General features: G+C 38.3%; 1 protein-coding gene across 4 annotated transcripts in view; it reads left to right on the forward strand.

Moving 5' to 3' along the window:
- The window catches only part of dennd2b (DENN domain containing 2B), a 76,856-nt gene that overhangs the window by 12,678 nt on the left and 42,854 nt on the right, over positions 1 to 21,324 (forward strand). For all 4 annotated transcript variants that reach the window (XM_069181756.1, XM_015338244.2, XM_015338245.2 and 1 more), the window contains exon 2: positions 13,958 to 14,062. In XM_069181756.1, coding sequence (XP_069037857.1) covers positions 13,989 to 14,062 — 74 coding nt within the window. In that variant the 5' untranslated portion in view covers positions 13,958 to 13,988. The remainder of the gene's footprint in view (positions 1 to 13,957; positions 14,063 to 21,324) is intronic.

A 21,324-nucleotide genomic window follows, 5' to 3' on the forward strand; every position in this document is an offset into this window, starting at 1 on the left:
AAGGGAAAAAAATCTATAACAACTGTCTACTTTCTACTTTTCTGCCTACCGCCTGCTATCCGTGCAACTCACACTGACTCCTCTGAACAGAGTGTCTATTGTGCTGATATAACAATGACCTTTACTTGTGATTGGCTTGAATTGTCGGCTCAAAGTCAGGGAAAGCTGCGGGCTGTGGTTTTTGTCCAGTCCTTGACTAATAGGAGTAAGGGTGGAAAGATACCAGGAGAAGCCACAGTACCTAAGGTATCTGTCTGCACAGGCTGTAGCATGTATCTTAAAAGATAAAATGGATGCTCTCAGCATTTTCTAGTGTTTTTTTAGTGAACCTGAATGGCACACTGCTCTAAGTTTGCTTCAGGGCGTATAGATTTTGGATAGGGTTCCAGACGCTCACTTCTTTAATGTTTTATCTGTTGTGTATGCAGTATATATACTGCAGTGTCATGGGCCGCGTTTTCTCAAACCGTGTGACTTCACACATGGATAGGAGACCTGCGCAGTTTTGGAAAAGGACCAAATGAGAATTAAAAAAAAAGGAATACCTTAAATATTGGTTTAAAAGACACGCGTGTTTTTCAGGTCTGACGGGTTTAAAAAAACAAAAACGGAACGCCCGATAGCTGTTGAGCAAGAGCTCCGAGTTTTCATGTAACCCAGTTCCTGACAATATAAGACGACTGGTCTTCGAGGAAAACTGATTAAAATACATTTTATTCGTAGTAATATGTACCAACAATAATACTAGCGTCAAAATTCTTTTTTTTAAGTGTCCCGTAAAATGAAAAAGGTTGGGAAATACTAGTCTTGAGTAACTTAGTGTTAAGCCGCTCTCTATCCTGTAAGTAGCAAACTAATTACTTCAATTAGTTTACCGCGGTTGCTAATGAAGTTGTCTGCTTGACTAAAAAAAGGTCAGCTCAACGAAACTAATGTTTAGAAAAACAGTCTCGTAAAAATATCAGAGCCAAGTATTCTCATCCTTGCAACTGAGGAATTCATTTCATGTGTCATCAAAAAGTATCAGCAGCTTTCATGGGAAATGCAAATTAAACAAGTACCGTTATCCATTAAAAATGAATTTCCTTTTCATTTCTGTGTTCTTAGCTGGCTAAAATTGTTTGTGGAGCAGTGTTTATAACAGCTGTAAGACTTTATCAAGTGATTGAGGCAGGAGTCCAGTTGTTTCCAGACAGCTTTACAAATAACATCATTAATGTGATTAATAACTAGAGTTTGAAGAGCTGCTGCAAGTCTTTTGAACCATGCTTGTTAAGTATCAGGTGGAACAGTATCTATAGTACTGAAAGGTAAATCTGGCAGGTCAAGCGGACCTTGTTAAATGGGTAATATTATTCCATTTACAAATGAATGGCAAAAGCCATTAGGCAAAGGAGAGAGAGTACAGTATACAGTATAATACATGTCTTCACACAAGTGTGTTACAAATTCCAGAAGAGCTGGGGGAATTTCTGACTTGGATCTGAAATTTCCCATCCTTTCATTTGAGGTAAATTGTCAATTCATTATTATATAGCATATCCAATTTGGCATTTTTTTTGTACCTTTTGTTTTGCTTTCCTCAGCAGTTTGAGATGACTGGTTAAAATGTCTCGGCTTAAATAGTGGAATGGGACTGACCTAGCAAATGACTGTCCCCTTGTCTCTGAATCTCTGTAGCTCTTCTTCACTGCTGAAAGGCAGTTTTAACCAGCGGATTCTCCCCAGCCTGCGAAGCCCTGGAGGGCACAGCTTTGTGAGTCACAGGGGCTGTTCATGATCTCTAGTGAGGGTCAGTCCCTTTCCTTGTCCCAGATTGGCTACTGATTGACCAAGGATCCCTTGCAGTGGATCTTAGGCCAGCTGGTAGCTTGGCTTGGCTAGCATGTATTCTTCTAATGTGAATACTAGGGAAAGTTTGATGAGAAGAAGCCATTAAGACCAATGACACTCCCAGTTTTTTAAACACTGAATTTTTCTGTTGTACTACTGTATGCCTTAAATTTATCGTGGTCACAGCTGATTAGTTTCCACACACTTTGGTATTATTTTATGCAGTAATAATTATTCTTATAAATAGAGTTGTTTTAGAAATGCTTTTAATAAACTACTCATTTATTTCCTGGTATTTGGCTTGCTGATCTTTTGTAGTAGAGACAAGAGCTACAAGGAGATGTTCCCAACATGCTCTAATGTTGAGATACTTGCCTTCATTACCTTTTTTAGCTGTTAATATATTCCTGTCTTAACCTTCAACATCCTTAAGGCATAGAGCAGTTTAGTTGACAAACTTTGCAGGTAAAATTGCAAACTGTCATATTCAATGTTAATTGTGATACGACTTATGATTTGTCTATAGTGATATGAACTTGTGCAATATTTACCTCTCTATGAAGTTTGAATATTTTTTTCATTTCAGCAACACTGCATTAATTTGATAAAGAGGAGAGAAATAATGTCTAATGTTAAAATAGTACTGAAATTGCCTGAACAAGCACTTTCTGACACAGTTTTCTGGTTTGGGGCCAGGCTGAGATTGGTAGAGCTGAGCTCCATTCTCTGGGTTCAGTAACTCAGTAATAAAGACTCGGGTCAGTAAAAGATGTGTCCTTTGAATTCTTTATCAAGCCATGTGTTGATTTTTATTGGCCACTTTTTTTTTGGCTTCAGGTTTTGGGAACAAATTAGATCAAAATAGAAAAATGCAAAATACTCAAACTGAACACAGCTGAACCTCAGAGATATATGCGGTACCATGAGAAATATGTGTATGTACTGTATGCCATTATGTTTTAGCATCCAATTTAAGTGCACAGGGGAGAACAAACTAATTCCACATGCTTGTATTGGCAGCAGGGCACGCTCATGTTCAGATCGTAGACCAGTGCTCGTCAGCTCAGATGGAATCGGTTCATTTAGTTACAGCCTTCTTTCTCTCAAGCAAAAAGCAAAAAAAAAAATCATAGATTATTTCCCTTTAAAAATGTAAACAGTTAAGAAAAAGAATGGAAGGGGCTTACACAATTAGTTCCATCTGGGCTGTGAAATGAATGAGCTGTGAGGGCATTGTGCAGAGAGTGTGCAGCTGCCGAGAGAGATGACTCTCTGAGAGAGCTGTGCTGTCATTGGGCCTGTGCGCCACAAATGAGTCTCCATGGGAACAGCAGTGAGGAGCTTACAGGCCTATTTAACACTCCCATCGTGGTGAGCATCCACTGTGTGATTCTTTTAAACGAATGTTTCTGAAAACACCGAAGGGCAAGCTAGTTTTTATAATATCCGTTCTATCTGTATTATTTGAAGATTTCTCAAGATATATTGTACATATTTATTTAGGAGTAGAATATCAATCTAGTTTAATTCAGATATACCCTCAGGTGGTAGATTATCAATGGCAACTTGATTTTTAAAAGTTTTTTACACAGATTAGGGAAAGTGTACTGGGTGTTTTTGTGATTTGTTTTAATCTCCATGTCTGTGTATTTGTTATAAACTAGTCAGAAAAAATACTGTAAGTATGTTTTGTTGGAAGTATACTTCATCTTATATTTTCTATCAATTGTGTTGTTTGCTTATAACATATTTCATCCAGTGAGCATTCAAATTAAAGTTGAAGGCTCCTTTTTATCTTGTTACGAATTGGACATACAACATCTGCTTCATAGCGCAACCCAGTTGAAACTGAACAAGAGGTGCCCCACCCAATGACAAGAGGGCTACGAGGCAAAAACAACAGTAAGAACCCCATATTGGTGATTTGAGACCTCTCTCAGCTCCAGTTTCCTCAGTCAAAAGAGGTAATGGTAGGTTAAGTGGCTCCTGGGAAAACTGGCCTTGTGTGCCCTGCAGTGGACTGGCGTCCCATCCAGGTTGTGTCCCGTCTTGTGTCCATTGCTTGCCAGGATAGGCTCGGGCTCCTTCAGCCATGAATTGAAAGAACCAATTGGAAAATGGATGGAAATGGATGTTGACCTCTTTCAATTTCCATATTATTTTATACTATCTAGTTTTTTTTCTATTTCTGTTATGTTATCAGAAGTAGTTTTTCTCCTGGGAAACCCCAGTGGCTTCATTTTCATTCTAGATCACTCATTTTACCCAGCTGGCAGCTTAACTGAAGCAATAATGTGCTGAAGCTGCCTTTTCAGCGAAAAGAAATAACAATTATGACAAATCCTGGTCAAGATAAGTAAGGTAACAATGAAGTAACTGAGAATTGGGTTTGAATGAAAACCTGAAAACATGCTAGGCCTCTGTTTCTAAGGTTTACTGTTCAAAGTTTCTGGAATTCCTGTTTCAAAACAGAAGGGTAATAATTTGGTTATAAAAACACACTGCAGTAGCCCTGTGTCTGGGAAAAGATTGTCCCACTGAGAACACTGTAAAGTAATGGATCTTTTTAAAAATTTTTTTGAATCAATAGTAATTATTATATTCCGACTCAATAAGGAATTGTGTGTTTGTTTCAAGTCTTGTAGCTGTGAAGAGAGAATTAGGGTTGGCAGAGATGTTCCTCTGACATGCTCTCTTGTAAGGACCATTCATCTGTTGACACATTGGAAGCTTCACAATGCCTAATGGGCATTGGCACTAAGGTAAGGAGCAGCACATGTTTTTACTGCTGTCACTACTTTAGCCCTGTATGTTTTAAGAGTTGCTGTTTCACTGAAGGCTAGGACCGTCTCTATGCTGGTGGTACTCTTCTTTTTGTTGCCCTCACCACTTGGAGTACTCTGGCCCCAGTCAGCTAGTGACATGTCCTAGGTTTGCATCTATGTCAGAGAGTTACTCCACATTTCTGGGAGAGCCAGAGGGTGATGTCACTGGACCAGGAGCAATTGTACAATCTGAGCACATCTTTCCCTCCATAAGTAATTTCTTATCTAGAGGGATTTGAGAGGTAAAAAATAATCAATTTTGACTGTAATATAACATCTTGTAGAAAATACCTACCAGTTATAGTTATATTTTTCTACAACAATAGTAAAAGATTACTGCATACTGAACTGTTAGTGTAACATACCAGTATATATCATATGCAAATATGTACTGCATATACTGTACAGTAGTTATCTGTTCCATGTGATATTATGTTAGAACAGTATTTTGGGGTGGATATTTTCCACTCTGCAGTAACCCCATTCCCATTACTGAAAATGCATATCTGACACATACGAGTTCTAACAGTAATCTGACTGCACGTGCAGTATAATGGGGAAAAAAAAACATTGTTAAAAACAAAAGTGTCAGATCTTGTCTGAATGTATATGCTATGCAGTAATGTCTCTTGGTCTGGAAAGTGTTGAGAATTTGCAGAGGTTTCAGTCTTTTCTTTGCTTTTGGCTGTAAAGGAGCTCCATAGTGGTTTTAAAACATTTACTGTTCTGCTTCATTCATGCTGATCAGCAGAAAACAAGCTGATCTACCTGCCAGTAGAGGGTCCAACCATAGACCAAAATTAACACTGTGTATGTGTAGTATATATATATATTGGATATACTCTCTGTTTTTTATTTCCTGCCCATGATGTTAAATGTAGATAAATATCTTATTTTATTAAGTAACTGGCTAGATCTTGTTGTTGGTTCTTTTTTTACACCTTTGGGGATGGTTTCTTTATAAGAATCAGAAAAAAAGAAGAATTGAAAGGCAAACAACTTTGTATACAAACTCTATATAAAGGTATTTCCATATTTTACTAAAAGAAACTAAACACCTGATAATGTTCCACATGTTAGTACAAGTAACTTATATATACATATATGAAGTGTTGTGGTGCATATCTAATTTATGTACTTACTGCTGGCCTAATATCCCTGTGGGTATGGTTGGTGAAATTTAGGAACACTGCTCACTTGTGCTAGAAAGTTGCAAAGAAAATGTAAAGAGCAGTCAGTTAAAGTAGGCTTGTTTTTAATAGAGTATTAAGAGTTAGTAAATATCTGGTAGCTATAAGCTACATAATGGTAGTTTTTGCTAGATCCTTAGCATTTTAATTACATCAAATTGACTTTGGATGAAAATGTATTCAAAACTTCAATGCTCCCTATAATCGCAAATTGTAGAAGCATTCCAATGACCTCCAACAACCTTCCACTGACTAGAGTGAGAAGCCTCTGTCTTACCAAAAGCTTCAGGATTTGTTGGTTGTGAATGAATGTGTCAGTTTTAAGGGTTCGATATGATCTGTGCCTCACTGGGATTAGAAAATCTTGCTAAGTGGTAAATTAGGTTTATATTAACTCATTCTTGCATGCTCCTCGGCAGTTAGCCATTGTATTTTAAGGTCAGGGATCTCAAACATGTTTTTGACCTGCAAACATTCCATACTGAGTCAGACGTACTGTATGTAGGCTTACAGATAATGACACTCTTTCTTAGGTTAAAGTATTTTCTTTTTAAATCACTTTTCAAGGACAAACTACAAAAAACATTCCACTTTCCTTCATCAAGAAGGTGAACTATATCACTGTAGGTATAAGAAAAACCCTCTACATGTATCACATGTTTCATACTAACAGATTATGATCCTAAAGATTTAGCCTAAATTTTGCTCAAAATATAATTATCCAACGAATCCCTGCCTTCCGGTAAGGAATAAAAAAACTCAAAAATAATTTAGTTTTTTAAAAAAATAATATTGATATTTTACACTCACATGAACAAAATAGGATGGGTGCAGCTTCCTGTTGACTAAGATATTTGGTGAAAACTGAAAGCCAGAGACTCAAGAGGATACAGTGATTTCCAAGACCGCGTCTTGGAAAGATGCATGGTTTGAAAAATGCTCTTTTTTATGTTTAATCTACCAAAGTATAATTATATATAACCCAAGTGAAACCCAGGATTGTCGAATGGAGATTTTATTTCCCCATGTTCCATAGAGAAGTATGCTCAAAATTCCTTTAATTGATCTGGAGATGGAACTGGGCCATTCAGAGCTGACTGACTTTAGGTTGGGCCAGGTTGAATCTTGGAAATGGGCCCTCTCTGGATTTAACTGGAGAGCAACCCAAATCATACATTGCCTTCTGAAAAGCTGGTATATCTCTATCTGTGTTGACATTTCTTTCGTGCTGTCCTCTTTGATTTTTTCAAATTTTGATTAGCCTGTTATTTTTGTTATTTCCACCTGAATAAAAGGGTGCAGGGCAGAGCGGTGGCTCTGTGGCTCAGGATCTGCGCCTGTGGCTGGAAGGTTGCTGGTTCAAATCCCGTAGCCGGCAGAGGAATCCTACTCCGTTGGGCCACTGAGCAAGGCCCTTAACCTCATCTGCTCCAGGGGCGCTGTGCAATGGCTGACCCTGCGCTCTGACCCCAAGCTTCTCTCCTCGTCTGTGTATCTCATGGAGAGCAAGCTGGGGTATGCGAAAAGACAAATTCCTAATGCAAGAAATTGTATAGGGCTGATAAAGTGATGTTATGTTATGATTTGGATTCGGTAGTTGAATGTGTTCCCACACCCAAGATTGCAGTTACAAGCTCCCCAACCACACACAGGGGAAAATGGGGAAGTTTGGACCTGACCCCCCCTACCTTCAAGGCACTCATCTTCTAACACATCACAGATTTCACAGCCCCCTTCGCCTGAGGTCCAGTGCTAGGGTTTGGAGAGATACAGCCCATACAAACAGCATGCTAATCACACCCCACCCTTGGTGGTCCTCAGCCAGTTGTACAGTGCCGCTTGGGCAATCCTGGGCACCATCAACTTGTGACAAGACCCAGACCCGTTACACATGATCATAGAGCTCAACATTTAGATAGAGCAACTTCACAGGTGGGACCCTCTGATAGGCACTGTAAGATTTACATCATAAAGGAAAAGCAGTATAGTGTTGGCAAGGTGCAGCAACTTTTAAGGGTCCAAAAAGGAATTCTGAGTGGGAAATGAAAAAGAAACTGCTGTGGACTAAGGAGGACTAGAACCTATGTAGGCCAGAACAAGCACCAGATTTTCCTCTCAAAAATTACCTTGTGACCCTGTGCAAAGTAGGTGTTCATTTATTAAACAGTACCTCATCACATAAACCAGCAGGGTTTGTGTTCTTCAAACAAAACAAATGAAAAGCCTCAGTTTGTTCCTGGCTCCAGTTTCCTGTCTTGAAAGCTGTGAGACTACAGACAGGGCTCTTGTTCTAAATAGCGGATGCATTTTGCATAGTTGCTTGAGTGGCAAAATGTTTTTACTTGGGTAATGCTTTTTCTGTGGTAAAATAGTTTGTCAAAGCAAACCAGAGAGCATGTTTTTGCTTGCATAATGAAACGGCCAAACATTAGATGCTTGTTGCAGGCGTCCTATGAAGAATGGAAGTTTTGCTTCAGTGATCACTGTAGCTGCTTTTAAAAGGCTTTAATGAGTTTAAAAGGCTTTCAGTTTGGCCCATGTGCCTTCAACATGTATTTTCACTCTAGTATGTCCTGAGTACTGAGTTACTTCAGTGGGTACCTGTTGCATTCAATTAGTGGAAGTGGGCTGAAAGTTTGTGAGATACTGTATGAATTCTCAATTTTGAATCTGCCTGCAGGCTGTCATGCAGTGTGGGTATGAACCACTTTTTGCCTGAGCTCTGCATTCCAGACTTTCAGACCTTTGGAATAAGAACGTTTTTTTGAGGAGCTGCATGTGGCTTCTCAGAGGGGGTGAGAGCCAAACTAGAGAAACCGACTGGCTCAAGGGCTGCCTAGTGGTTTATATCAGAATCGGCCCTCAGGACGTCTAAACCAGGGGTCTGCAACGCTGGTCCTGGTGAAGCAGTGTTTTCTGTTTCTTGTCCCAGCTGAGGTCTGATTGACTTAATTGGATCAATTAGTTGCTTAATTAGGGCTTAACATGCTTTCCAGATCTCTGTTCATTGACGGTTTCAAACGTGTGGGACTGTAGCCCAGAAGGAGCAGTGTAGCAGAATCCTGTTCTAATCCTGCCCCGTAATGTTTCTATACCACTACTGGCTTTTCCCTGCTGGGGTCAGTATGATGCAAAACAGGAGTGAATCACCATTTACACACCAATTGTTCTGTGTAAGTGTAAACTCAATTTTGTTTGTCCTTAAAGTGACAATTAAATCTCAGGAATGTAAAGTGTAACACGAGCAATGTTCTCCTAGCTGTAGTAGTGCCTTTCTTGTTATTGGACATGGTTTTGTTGTTAATAAAACATGAGGTATTTTACATAGCTGTAAGCTGATCGCTACAAAGCACCTTTAACCAGTGCGCTGTAGTATCCTGAAGTATTTTGCTTAATGGTACACTGGCATGTCTCAGTGCCTTTGTTGAGTACCATTGACAGGAGTATTTATGTGCTGACACATTATATATTCAAGAAGCAGATGAAAAAATGTAGTGGTTGTAGTCTGGTCGACAATCCTTGTCTGCTAATCTACCCAGAATGTGCATTGAAAATCCTTATGCACTGCCTTGTGAAATTGTGTTTTGTTTCTTTAAGAAGTAATGATAAAATTGTGTTGAGTTTTAAAGCAATTCTTCTTTTTATACTTCCTATTATAGAATTACTTCAAAACATCTAGGAGTACAATACTGAGAATCTGTATGGCATTGTGCAATTTAAATGCTTTTTATTAAACTTATCATTAGAATGTAGCACTTCATCTGTTTTAGCAATTATATAGTTCTGATTTAGGAATGTACAGTATAAAGATGCAACACACCATTGTGGTGCTAAAGGTCATGATCGGTAATGCAAGACTGTGCTTCAGTTCCTACTTACTTGTGCTGAACTGCTTTGGGCGTCAGTTTTGCCTGTGTACACTGATATAAACTCCACACAACTGAATGGGAATGGAGGTTTTCAGCAGGGGGCAAATGCCAATCATGTTTAGTAACCATGCCAAGTGGCTATTCTAGCTTTTGTGCACATATTGAATCAATATTTAGATTCCAGTTAGTGCCTTAGGTTTCTGGTATTTATAGTCCATTGAGAGTTAAGGCATTTTCTGCCAAAAAATTTCTGGGGGTCCTTCTTCCAATCTGCACTTAGGTTAGTTAGAACTGTTTTGTGGAACTACAGCTTTGCCTTAGAGAAACAGTGTCACATAAATCTTTGACTGTGTAAAAATGGCTTTTTTAGAGATGCGGCATAGTCACCCTTTATTGCACACTAATGTTGTAGCCAATGTATTTGCTTGCTAACATAAAATAGCTGGTTAACTTCCTACACACAAGGCAGAAGAATAACATAGGATTCTGAAATCATAAAAACAGAAAAAAGGCCCCACTCAAACTAATAAACAAGATCATATAGCAGCAAAAGCGCAGACGTGTAGTTTTAAAATGTTCTTGCTAATATTATTTTTTAACACAAGTTAATAAAATAATCATCATAATATTATTATGCTCAATTTGATTTGGTGGTTTATTTTAAAAGTTTCACAGCAGTGTAGCTTTCAATGATTAAATGAAATATGTTAACCTATTCTGAAAAAAAATGCCTGATTTCTTCATTCAGAAATATTGATATTCTTCAGATAATCCCCATGTATTGCTTCTTCTTTTGTTTATTGGTCTATTTTAAATGAAAATCTTGCTAGTTGATTTCTGCCAAGAGGTTTAAGTGCACTGAATTATGGTAACATGTCTTGCTTTTCATTTCATTAATTTAGGTGGACTGAAAACAAATGATGTTACCTGTGATGTAACACTTTTTTACCTCTGGAATGTGATATATTGCAGTATTTCAGCATCTTTAGTTACTCTGATTACTCTACAGACACAGAATTGCAATACATCATAACACTGTATCAGTATAAATGCTGTAGCTATTTTGCACTTCTTTCTAAGGAGGAGTAAATGTTTCAGAGGGTTTGAATGGACAGTTATGAGCTACAGAAGGTCAGTGGGTTCAGTGTGCTTATGAATGTTAGTTTCCTGACTCAAGAGCCTCCCCCACCACCCCAGCCATTTCTGGGAAATAAGAATTCACAACAAGGTCTCCAGCCCTCAGAGCTCTCTTGCACTCACCTGTGATATCCACACTGTCCCAGATGGGACTCTCATCTATGGCAGAGCCATGGAGAAAGGGAAAACAGGGAGTCAAGTTTAGTTAGCATGTCTTTGGAAGTGGGAGGAAACCAACTCCCTTGACAAAAACCAATGTGAAGATGGGAAGACCAAGGCACACAGTTAGCCAACGTGGAGCCCTGGGCCTGGAGCTGTGATAAAGCAGCCCAAACCTCTGCTAACTGCAGTACTGTTGGTGTTTTTATCTCAGAACAATTTAACCCTGACCTGACCAAGCCTCAGCTTGACTCCTGACGTCTCAGAAGAGAGTGAAGTTAGGGTTGGAAGTTGAGGTGGAAAAGAGTTTTAGGACAAAGCGGGTAGGGCAGCAATCTCCCGGCTTTCGATTAAAATGAAGATCTATGTTCTCAGAGTCATCTGAAACAGGAAATTGCTGACAGAAGGAATGCAGTCTCCCTCCTCCATCTGTCTTAGAAGCAGTCCAAAGGCAGTTCAGTGCACCACTCTCTTGCCTGCTCTTTCAGACAACAACTTCCTGTAAACAAGCAGCTTTTGCCATGTGCCCTCCTCTCCTTGTGAGCTTAATTGTTTCACACTAACCCCTAAATAAATCAGAAAACTGCTATGCAGTAAAAAAAAAAGATGAATAAAATGAAGTGACAGCAGGGCTGTTGTTTAAATCTTGACGTCTTGGTTTTCCCACATTTTTGCTGCCCTTTTGGCTTTGTGGGGGAAGGCAAAGAAATTAGCAAAATGTTGATGAAGTCTTAAACTGTTTAAGACGTCACTAGGACTTCTTAAAGCAGCAGAGATAATTATAGAGTGTCGGGATCTTTTCTTAAAAACACTTTTTGAAATGTCCTTCAGTGCACAGCAGAAGCTTGAGGATTCGGAAGGATTCTTTCATTTGATCACTGTGGAAATATTTCGGAATGTAACCTATTAAAACTTGTAATCTTGTTTTGTAAGAAAACCCTACATGCTGGGAGTAGGGCAGAACGTGATGATAGAGCTTACGGTATAATCGCGATGCAGTTTTAGATTATCTTTACAACAGGAATTTGTTTTGAGAATATAAATCATGATTACTAACAATAATTTAATAAAAGCTTTAAAGAAGGGGTGCTTCCCAACCTTTATACCAAAGGTGTGGGAGTGTGGAACAAGCTGCCCACATTGAGGAAGCCAATATGCTTTCAAGAAACATTACATGAGATCCACAGATCAATTCATTTGATAACTGTAAAAATAGGTTACTTGGGTCAAATGTCTTTCCCGCATTTCTTGTAGACATAATAATAGTAAAATCTTTATTAAACACGTAATTCCTAAATAACATTAATGGTGTGTTTGTGTAAAACAGTGGTCTATAACACGTGAAAAATGGTCTGTTCAGAGGAGCTGTCTTTATTTGTAATGGCCAGGACAGATGATGGAAGGGAAAGGCTCTCATAATATTTAGTTTAAGCCTTATGGGTTCTGAACATCGAAACCACAATTCTCCAACGCAGCTTGTAAAACTAATATCTGCAATAAAATCACAGCGAGCCAATTTAATGATTTTCTAGGTGTGCACATTCATGGGAAAAAGCAATCATTCTTTAATGAGCCAAGAGACTAACCCTCTTTCTGTTAATCTTGGCCCTTCCTTTCAAACAGACTAGGATATGCACAAACATTTTTATTCTAAAAGTACCACGTTTCTCCTTTTTTTGGCCCATATAGTATATGCAAAACAGCTGGCCTACATTCAGGTTTACAGCATCTCATGAAATGAGCAAAGATTTAAAGCCACAGAGCTATTGGGTAACTATAAGACATTATTTATTTTATTATTTCTGTGAAAACCTATTCATTCCACTTCATTTATTTAGCTAGTGAAGTTGATTTTTCACAGTAAGGTATGCAACATTAGCAAGTTCAAAAGTACATTGGGATTGTTGAAAAAAGCAGGACTTTATTGACTTTTTAGGTGACCTTACTGACACACTTCTTTTGTATGTTTGCTTGCGCTGTGTGGAACCGAATGGTTTAGTCATGTTAACCTTGCAATATCTGATATGGAGCATTTTGCTTGTAAGGTTTAAGGTCCATATTTATCATGGACAAGTCTAAAATCTAATCCAAATCCAACTCTATTTATTGAACCACAGTGACATTTATTTGTTTAAATGATGTCATCCTAAAACGTAATTTATATTATGGGATGTATTCGTGTAAATACATTAAACATGCCATATTGTAGTTAAGATATCCACAGATGCATGTGTGTTTGATATTTAATAATGTATCACAAGATGTTTTAGAGAGGAACATCTGTCTCATAAATCTGCAAGATGGTTTAATTGCTTTTTGTTTTTTACATACATATAATACCAATTGTACTGGAGCATTGCTGAAAGATTTTGGTCTTATCCATCCAGTTTACTTTTAGAGTCTTAAATTAAAAAAACATTATCTGCCTGTCACAGCTGAAAACAGATCAGATGAACCTCTATTCTGTACTGTGCTAGTTTTAACGATCATTTCTGAACTTCAATCGATATGACATATACACTGAGGAAAAGAATGCTCGGATGTCAGTCTGAGCCTGTAGGACGTCTGTGTTAGACTAATACAGAACACCTTTGTTTTTTTATAGTGACAGATAAACCTTTATAAAGAAGAAGCAAAGCTTCTTTGAAATTTTCTTTGTTATTTTTAATGTTGTTTAAAAATGGGCTGCTGATAAAGAAAGAAAAATGCACAATAGGACCGTTGGCCAGAAGAATGCTTGAGCAGGCATCAGCCAGGAACTTATTCAAGGAGCTCCTATTGCAATCCTGATGGATCAGCCTGAATCTGGACTGATGGCGTTTATTTTTGGTTAACAGAGGGGTTTTGCGCTTGATGCATTGCATTGACTAGAGGGAAAATAGGGGGATAAAAGAACTGGAGGCAACTAGGAGGTAAAAATCCTTGTTTGTGTCTTTTCTTCCAGGTGAGCAGGAAGTCCGTGGGCAGAGGCAACGATGACTGCCAACAAGAATGCCAAAGCTGCCCCCCGAGCTGGAGGGAATAAAGTGTCCCGGGATATTCCTGAAAGGTTAGGAATTTGAGAGTTATCCAGAGTGGCACCGTAAGGTTTAATGGGAATGATGAGGTCAAGATGATGCCCATGATGTGCTTCAGTAAAACACTTAGCCGGGTAAATAGCTATACTGTAAAAGGAATTACCTTTGGATGAAAGAAACAACAAAGTAAATTAATAACAATAACATATTGACAAGCATGTGTAAACAGAAAGTTGTGCTTCTAATGAACTGGATAACTTCTATAAGTGAAATTGTTGACCTGTGTATCTTTTTTTTTTACTCATCTATGAATGAAAGTACGTTGAATCGCAACTGCCAAGGCTGGTATTGAGGAGTGAGAGAAGGAAGCTTAAGAGATAGAAAGCTAAGACAGAATTAACATAAACCTATAATTTTAATTATTTTTTTTCTGTTGGAAGAAATTTGGCAAGAAGCCTGATTCATGCAGCACTTATTACTTTCTTTGTATATAATGGGTTATCTGGGTTTTTGAATGTCCAGAAAGGCCTGTGACGTTCACCAGAAATGTCTTAACAAGGACTCGCAATTTAATAGCATTAAATGGGAAAGTATAATTCTATTAAACATTCTTACATTTTTAAGTAGATTATTAAAACAGAAATGCAGGTAAAATTATATGCTTTGGACTGCTATGGTTTCCCTGGCGTTGGGTGGAAAAGTTTCATTTTTAGTTTCAGTTTCAAAGAATTGCAAGTGTTTGTATCTCCAGGTATTGTCAAACACATTCAGCAGAAGACAACTGCAGAAGAGCAGCAGTTTGAAATTAGGTACAGGTAATGTGGACATGACAATAGCAATTTTGCAGACAGTTGCAAATGTAAAAGCAAAGACAAATTTAAAAATCAAGGGTCCAGGATCCTCTGTTTGATCTCGGATAACCTTTGTTTGAGAACCATGGCCTTAAAAACCAATAAGAAAAGAAAACAGTGAAGCAAAAACGCGCAACAGGAGGAGGAAGTTGTAACATTTCAATAAAGAATTCATTGGCACTATCTTTTTCCATTGTGGTTTCAGACTGCATTGTGTCTGAGACAGTAAAAATGACTAAAACCCCAATTTGACAGATTATGTTTGTGTATGTACTGTAAGTTTAGAATCAGACATTCTAAATCACATTTGCTACATGTATAGCTAATGCAGTAGAATGCTGGAAAAAAAAAAAAACTTGTTTAGAGCCTATGAATAATTATAAATGAGGGGTAGGCATCTGGCCCATCTAGATTATTTGATTTTTATGAGCTAAATGATCTTAGGATCTCACCCAGTCAGGGTAGCTACTTTAACAGCACAGCAGTTGGGGAGTTGCCCCAAATTCACAGTTTTAAAGGCACCATAATTTCCTTCCAGAGTCTTGGTTTGACTGCAATTATCTCTTCTAAACTGTTGAACTTGCATATGATTGCTATCTGCCTCCTGCTTTGAAGCTCAAAAAAACATTTGCGCAATTTGGCTTTTCTTGGTTAGGACAGGAAGCTTTTATTTTAACTATACTATTCCTCACTGAAATTGTGAGACATACTTCACTAACTTATGTTGACATAAAAGCTACTGTACGTAATTCACAGGGTTAGACATGTTTCTACGGTATCTAGTATGTGATGTCATTCGGGCGTCTTCAATATTCACAACATGAATCACAGAGACTTGCATCACACAAAAAAACCTGATTTAAGCTACAGACATTTATTAAATTTAAATGGTTTGCAGTGCATTATGTTTTTCTGTATAATATCATTGCGTCTTTCCATAATTACTCTATTTGCTATTCAGACTTAATTCTGTTTGCTGTGTACCATTAGCCTGTTATTTGAACTGAATTGATACTGTTTTATATCATTTTAATTTAATTCATTTTTTCTAATAAAACAGCTATCAGGGACCATTCACTTGCAAAGATCCTGAGCCCTAAAAAAATCAAAAATCTAGAATGACTCTCTTATATACCTCTGACAGGGGACACAGGTCAAACATTCACCAAACATGCAGTTCCAAAACAGTCTGTAGCCTAACAAAGGGGGTTATACCCCCCTTCTGAACCCAGAGAAGTGATACCACCATACCATGCTCATTCTGTACTGCCAGCCCTTTTGCAGTAGCACAACATTACCAGCACTCAAGTATAAGTGATAAAAAGCAACATCTCTGTGACTCTGTGAAGCAGATGGAAGCGTTTCTATTCTCCATTCCACACTTCAGATTCTGTTGTATGGGTCCTTACACCCGGAGAAGACTTCACAGCTGTAACATTGTGTTTCCTTTCTTCTCTTTTCAGCATGGAATAAATCTTTACTTGTTCCTTCGCAACATACGCATGCTGACGCAGCTCCCCACCTAAAGTACTTTAGATTCTGCTGTCAAGCACGATTTTCAGTTTTGTTCCAGAGCCCCCTGCCTCTCCAGATAACCAGAAACAAGGCTGACAAAAACAGAAATGGCTTTTCAATTGTCACTTGTTTTAAGACTAGAGTCCTGTTGATACATAAACTCTTTTATTCCCATTAACCTGTGAGCTGAGGTTCTGCCTCTGAAGTAAGGGGCCAAATACCGTACATGAGAGAACTGTTTTGGACTGTGGAGGAATATTCCCCGATCTGTCGTGTTCTCATACAAGACAAGAGGTGTCATTTTGGTTCCACTGGCCCTGTGAGATTTCCAAGCAGAACATGTCTGATGCTGCTGGCATGGTTAAATTAAATGGCTGGGGGAAAAGAATGAGAATAATTAGTGTCTCTTTTTGGAAATCAAGCAGGTGGGAACTCTGGTGTTGTTTAAGTTGTAAGACTAATGGTTGAAATCTGTTGCTGCTTTGCCTCGAGCTGCTTCTTCGCATACTCTAGTTAAGAGCGCTTCACAAATTCAGATTTTTTTTTCAGGGGGAATATTCTTGGTTTCAGGCTCTGTTGATTTAAAAGTCTGCTAACATGGAAAAGTGAAGGCAGTCCAAGTCTGAGAGCCATTTGCAGGCTGAAATTGTATATATAAAGTGAAAACAAATCACAATGGAATTTTAAGTTGTCTTTTTCGAAAGACACAAATGCAGTACGGTTTAGTCAGCTGGGTGCCCTTGGAAACCTAGTGACAGTCAGCCATTGGGGATGTTTCGAGCGTCGATTTATGCCCTGGAAAGTCTTGACTTCTTTTCATGTCTGATTTTTTTAAATAACAAAGCAATTGGAATTCCAGTACATCATTATAACATGAATTGTCTCTGCAAAGGCCAACTTGCTTAATAAGGATGTAAAATTCTCTGCTGTCACAGTATCAAGCATTTCCTTTTATATATGTTACGAAAACATTCTCTCACTCCCAGACATCAATCCAAGGGCCAACATCTATATTACACACTGTAAAAAGGTTGGAGGGGGAGTAGAGTAGGTAGGTGTTCCTTCCCAAGTGGCTCTGTCCTAAAACTGCTTGTTTGGAGTGCAAGCTGAGCCCCACACTGACATCGGCACTGACACTGCTGGGTCACTCCTATAGGTGAGACCTGCATCACCCCAATTGATGCCAACTGCCTGCAAAGCAGACGGAAAATTAATTTTTGACAAAACACACCTGGTTCTTGTTCCCAATGACATAAGCGTGGCTGTGGTATGCTCAGCTGATTAATAATAGTCCATTGCTTAATGATATTAAAGTCATGTTATGCAAATCTTTGCAAAATCTTGACATTTTATAACCTTATAAAATGATAAAGCAATCTAAAAAAAACATCAGCATTGTTTCTCTCTATATGAATCACACCGAGTTGTACAGTAGGTGGACTATACAAAATTCACTTTGCTCCACCGGCTTTGGCGAAACACCGAGGTTTAGGTGCACACAAACTGATTTTCATGACACAGTAACTCCTAATAAATGTTACTCTTCTAAAGGATTGTAAAAACACATCTTTCTTTAAAAGGACAGAGTACGAAATGACTGTCCGCAGTCAAGGGGCCTAAGTTTCGCTGTCTGTGCTTTAAATGTGGCTGGATGAGTCTGTCCCACAGTGGAATAGCAGAGCTGGGGGTGTGTTAATTGGGCCTCTTTAGGGGATGTATCTTTTGATGTCGGTAACTTGAATCTCTTCCTCCCAGTCTGTTATCGGATTCTGCAAACAGGAAATGGCCTGTGGCTGACATACCCACAGACCTCTGTGAGAGTCTGTGTCTCAGTTGGCACCCTGTGCAGTCAATGTGTGGCCCGTTACAATTTAAGCCAAACTTTTGAAATCCACGATCACTAGACCACGCTCTCTGAGCTTGTTTGTACTGGCTTCAACTTGAGGCTTTTCCAGAGAAATTTTGCAGAGCTGTTAGCCCATTAACTGAAACCTGACTTGGCATTAGATGTAGGCCTAGATCCTCTTTCAGAGAGGAAAACTTTGTATTTTATTCTTTTGTTCTTTTTTGTTCGTGAGATAAATATTGAAGGTCAGCGCCAGGGGCGTATCCAGTAAGCTGTCTTTTAGGTGTAATAAATGCTTCCCACCCCTCTTGTCAAAATGAGATGGTTAGAAATTGCAGACCAGCTGTATTCATTACATCAATTCGTTACATCAATTGAAGAACAAACATACTTGTAAAAACTAGTTTTAGGAGAGTTAATATCCATTTCAGGAGAATTAGAGTTATGTAACTGTACAGGGAGTGAGAATCTTCTTAATTTGTAAGGTTTATCATTGTATCTCATGTTTTATTTTTAACGTATTTGGATGATACTTTTATCCTTATACACTGTGTTATTATTTGAAGGCATCTCTTTTTTTGTACAGAGAGCTATTTATTGTTCATTGGGCTGGAATAATTTGGGCAATTCTGCAAGTGTACAGCAGCACTGCCACCTGGGACTTCATAGCTCTAACCACTGCTCCACACTGCTCCCACACACCACCTCATCCATCTGACCCTCTTTCCCTTTATTCCTTCCTCTCCTGCACCACTGTCCAGCAAAAGAGAATCACTTTTAATAGTTTTTCCTTACATTTGATTGAAAAACCCCTAAAAAGTAATGGCAAATTCTCTAATGTTCCAGTTTTATCATGTTTTCCCTGTGTTTTTTCCATATGTTCAATTTCAAGTTGATTCAGTGTGTTATTTTTGAGGTTTACAATGTTTTTCATGTTTGAACCAACCCCTCATAAACCTCCTCCTGCTTTTTATACAATATTATTATAGTGCCACAGATTTCCTTAGTAAACATTCATAGTCTTATCTTTGTAGGATGTTGTCCGTAATAATAATTGTTGTTTCCAAATTGCTGAGTAAGAGGAGCCACTGGAAAAGTTAAGTATCTAAGAAGGAACAACAGATTGTTACACAGAGAAAAACAGATAAGCAAAAAGGAAGAAATAAAAGGAACAAATCAGTTCAGTTCATAGTCATTGTTACCGTCCACAGGAAATAGTTGCTCATTTTTAGAGTATCCTGAAGGAGTAGAAAAAAGGATGCTCTGATGTTTTTCTCATGAGTCCTCCCCAGGTAACGGTATTGGCAGCTGCTTGTAGATTGTAGTGTGAAACGGCAAGAACAGAGAGATAGCAGAGAGATAACAGACAGAATTAGAAGGTGAAAGCTCGTGTTGGGGTGACATAATTTGTGGTCTACCACAGGAATCAGATGTTCTTCATTTATATCAATTATCTGTGTTCTGGGTAGTTGGTAAGCTAGTTATGATTGCAGACAATATTAAAATAGGAGGACTAGCAGAATATTACACGCAGGTAGTACAAATATAAACTAGATAAATATACAATATTGGAAACTCTCAGCTTGAGGAAGCTACCTATAAAAAGATTTCATTATAGTTGACACATCATTTTAATTTCCTTGACAATGTGGGGAAGCAATAAAAAGGCACACAGAATGTTATAATATATACAGTATCAGAGTTTAAATCAAAGGATGCTTTGTTAAATATTTAATAAGTAAACAGTCATTAATAATACCGCATACAATTTTGATCACAACTTTCCAAAAGTATATTGCTAGAAATGAAACTAATCTGTTTGGTTTTGAGCAGTGAAGACTTCGGGAAGACGTGAATTCACGTCTTCAAAATCCTCAAAACCATTGAAGACGACCCAATGTCTTCAGAGCCAACAGTACAACTTGAAAACTCAATTTAAAATTGAGATCAGGAAGCACTTCTTTACACAAAGGGTTGTCTGGAACAAACGTACCCATCCAAGTTGTTAAAACATACAGCCAATTGACTGCAAGGAACCAAACAAGCTAGATGGGGTAATGGCTTCCTCTCATTTACTGACTCTGTTATGTTCCTGTCTCCTTTTCTAAAGAACTTCAGTCATTGGTGGAAAAAAGGCTTAATGGCATTTTAAAATGGCTGAGCTATACTGTAACATTTAATAGTCGCTCGAGCGATTAATACATGGGTAGAGTAAATGTTTTCTGAAGTATAATTCAAGCAAAAGCACAAACACTGTAATTGGAATCCTGTTTATGAGAACTTTTGCTATTTTATTTTCAGAAACTCTCAAGGAGAGAATTCTTACCTGGAAAATTCTTGTAGCCTTCCGTTACAGTAACCATCTCATTGCCAAAGTGAAGGAACCTGTTCGGAGTTCCGGCTGTATCTGTGCCATCTGACCATGACAAAGTGCTCACAATGAGCCTCTTAGTTCAATGTAACTGGATTCAATTGCTTTCAAATCTTTATCTGCATGACTGTGTTTTGTGATTGGCTTTGCATCAGCCCGATTCATTTTTACTAGCCGACTAGGGCGCCTCGTGGTTAAAGTTTTGGTAAGCGTGGATAGGTGTCCATGTCTATTAATTTTATTTCAGTAGGAGGAATCAAATTCCAGTTTCACTCAACTGCATCAGGTGCATTGACAATCCTTGTATGCTGTACGCTCTCCCTCATCCCTTAGTGTACACTAATCACAAAGCTGGAGCTCTTTTTGTCTTAAAAAGAAGTACTTATAACACTTTATAAAGTGCTACCTCCTCTTTTAGCTACAATTTATTTAAATAAATGTGAAAACCAAGCAACTGTCTTGAATGAATGCACTAAGGAAATTCAGATGGATAACATGTACAGTAGCTTCATCATTATTTCAATCAGCTATTATACTCTGAGGGATTAATAGAAAACTTCATTACAGTGACCTCAGGTTCCATCACAGAAGCAAAGCCAGCTAGGTCTTTTTTAGATAGGCTTAATTTTTAGAACCTTTCTTAAAGTATTTCCTGCAAAGTTGCACACTGTGCACAGGAATTCAGCATTATGAGTCTGAATCATGAGGCTG

This window comes from Lepisosteus oculatus, chromosome 21, assembly GCF_040954835.1.
Source record: "Lepisosteus oculatus isolate fLepOcu1 chromosome 21, fLepOcu1.hap2, whole genome shotgun sequence".
NCBI lineage: Eukaryota > Metazoa > Chordata > Actinopteri > Semionotiformes > Lepisosteidae > Lepisosteus > Lepisosteus oculatus.